The sequence below is a fragment of the Pteropus vampyrus genome, unplaced genomic scaffold (genome assembly GCF_000151845.1).
Source record: "Pteropus vampyrus isolate Shadow unplaced genomic scaffold, Pvam_2.0 Scaffold350, whole genome shotgun sequence".
NCBI lineage: Eukaryota > Metazoa > Chordata > Mammalia > Chiroptera > Pteropodidae > Pteropus > Pteropus vampyrus.
The window spans coordinates 815,248-817,368 of NW_011889131.1; the positions used below are offsets into that span (position 1 = coordinate 815,248).

The 2,121-nt window shown below is 37.8% G+C and overlaps 1 protein-coding gene across 1 annotated transcript in view; it reads left to right on the forward strand.

The window, feature by feature from the left end:
• Window positions 1-2,121, forward strand: part of ENTPD4 (ectonucleoside triphosphate diphosphohydrolase 4) — a 31,369-nt gene that overhangs the window by 17,795 nt on the left and 11,453 nt on the right. Inside the window, exons 7-8 of the mRNA XM_023522592.1 lie at window positions 1,234-1,293; window positions 1,574-1,937. Coding sequence (XP_023378360.1) covers window positions 1,234-1,293; window positions 1,574-1,937 — 424 coding nt within the window. The remainder of the gene's footprint in view (window positions 1-1,233; window positions 1,294-1,573; window positions 1,938-2,121) is intronic.

Consider the following 2,121-nt stretch of genomic DNA (forward strand, 5'->3'; position numbering starts at 1 on the left):
TCAGTGGAGAAGAGTTGAAAGCGTTTCCTATGAGATCAGGAATAAGACAAGGATGCCACTCATCATTCTTACACAATATAGTACTGGGAAGCCTAGCCAGAACAATTCGGCAAGACAAAGAAATAAAATTGTCACTATTTGCTGATCATATACATAGAAAAATCCCAAGAGTCAGTCAAAAACTTGATTAATTATTGAATTAATCAACAATTTCAATACAGTGAAATGGCAGGATACAGAATCAACACAGAAATCAGTTACATTTCTTTAATAGTGAAGCATCTGAAAATGCTCATTCACAGTAGCATCAAAAACAATAAAATACTGAGGAATGAATCTAATCTACAAAGTGAAAAATCTGTACAATGAAAACTACAAGTCTTTGCTGAGAGAAATCGAAGAAGACGAACAAATGGAAAGACATTTCATGTTCACGGATCAGAAGAATTTATATTATTGAAATGTCCATACTACCCAAAGCCATCTACATATTCAACACAGTCCCCATCAAAATACCAAAGGCATTCTTCACAGAAATAGAAGAAACTATCCTTAAATTTGGAACCACAAAAGACCCCGAATAGCCAAAGCAATCCTGAGAAAAGAGAACAGAGCTGGAGGTACCACACTTCTGGATTTCAAACTGTACTATAAAGCCATAGTAATAAGAGCAGTATGGTTCCATCACAGAGATAGATACATCAACCAATAGGACAGAATAGAGAGCCCAGAATTAAATCCCTGCTTATATAGTCAGCTAATATTCAACAAGGGAGCTAAGAAAATTCAATGGGGGAAAGGATAGTCTTTTCAAGTGGTGCTAGGAAAACTGGAGAAACATGGAGAAAAAATGAAATTGGAACCCTATCTCATACCACTCACAAAAATTAAAAATGGATCAAAGTCTTAAACATAAGACCTGATACCATAAAATTCCTAGAAGGAAATGAAGGAGTTATGCTTGTCGTTATTTGTCTTGGCAGATTTTAGGGGCATGACACCAAAAGCACAGATAAAAAAAGCAAAAACCAACAGATGGGACCACATCAAACCCAAAAGGTTCTGCATAGTAAAAGATCGAACATATCAGTAGAAATGTGTTATTTCAGATTACGTTTTCACAGGTTGTTAAGGAGTAAAATAAATGAGATGTTTGCACAGACTGCATTGATAAGAGTTACATAAAATATTTTAAAACTCTATTCTCGTCTTCACCCTGTGCAACGTCTGTAGGTGTGTACGCTTGGATCGGCATTAATTTTGTCCTTGGACGATTTGAGCATATTGAGGATGGTAAGTATCGTGTTTCCAACTAATGTGTCTAACTGGAAATTATAGCTTTTTCTGTGTAAAGGAGGAAAAAGGGACTAAGTTTTGTGACACAGCTAAGTGTGTAGGAGTAGAGTGAGAGAAGCTGCTATTTTGCACAATTATCTTGATTTTAGTTGGGAGGAGTAGGCTGGGTTTGCCTAGAAATGCTTGAAACATACCATGAAAACAAGGTGACTCTTCAGAAGATCCCAGTTCTCTCTGGCTTTGTTCTGCTCCCATGGCTGCTTCTCGTTCTTTCCAGATGATGAGGCAGTTGTGGAAGTGATCATTCCTGGTAGTGAGAGCAGCGAAGCCATTCTCCGTAAAAGGACTGCTGGTATTCTCGACATGGGAGGCGTGTCGACCCAGATAGCGTACGAAGTCCCCAAAACTGTAAGCTTTGCCTCCTCACAGCAGGTTATTATCTGTACAAATTTCCTTCTGTTTGATTTGGTTTCATTTAACATGTTTCCATTCATTTTTGTTTTGTTTTCTGAGTCCGAACACGTCTTTACTGTGCTTGCTGAAGTACCACCTTCTCAACCAAGGAGACAGGAGAAGGCGGAAACCAAGGCAGTCCTCCCCCTAAGCAGTTTGTGTTTGTTCATTGAAGTCAGCTGGTTTGTGTTCTGAACTTACATAGAGGGTTTTTGCGGCATATATGTCAGTCACATGCTTGAGTTTTTGTTTCTATTGTTTCTTCAGTCACTTCTTTTTCTCAACAGGTATAGTAAAATTTAATAGAATAGCATTAGATTTCTTAAGTTATAATTGGGGAAAAGTACATTTTTTAATGGCTCGGACAGCTTT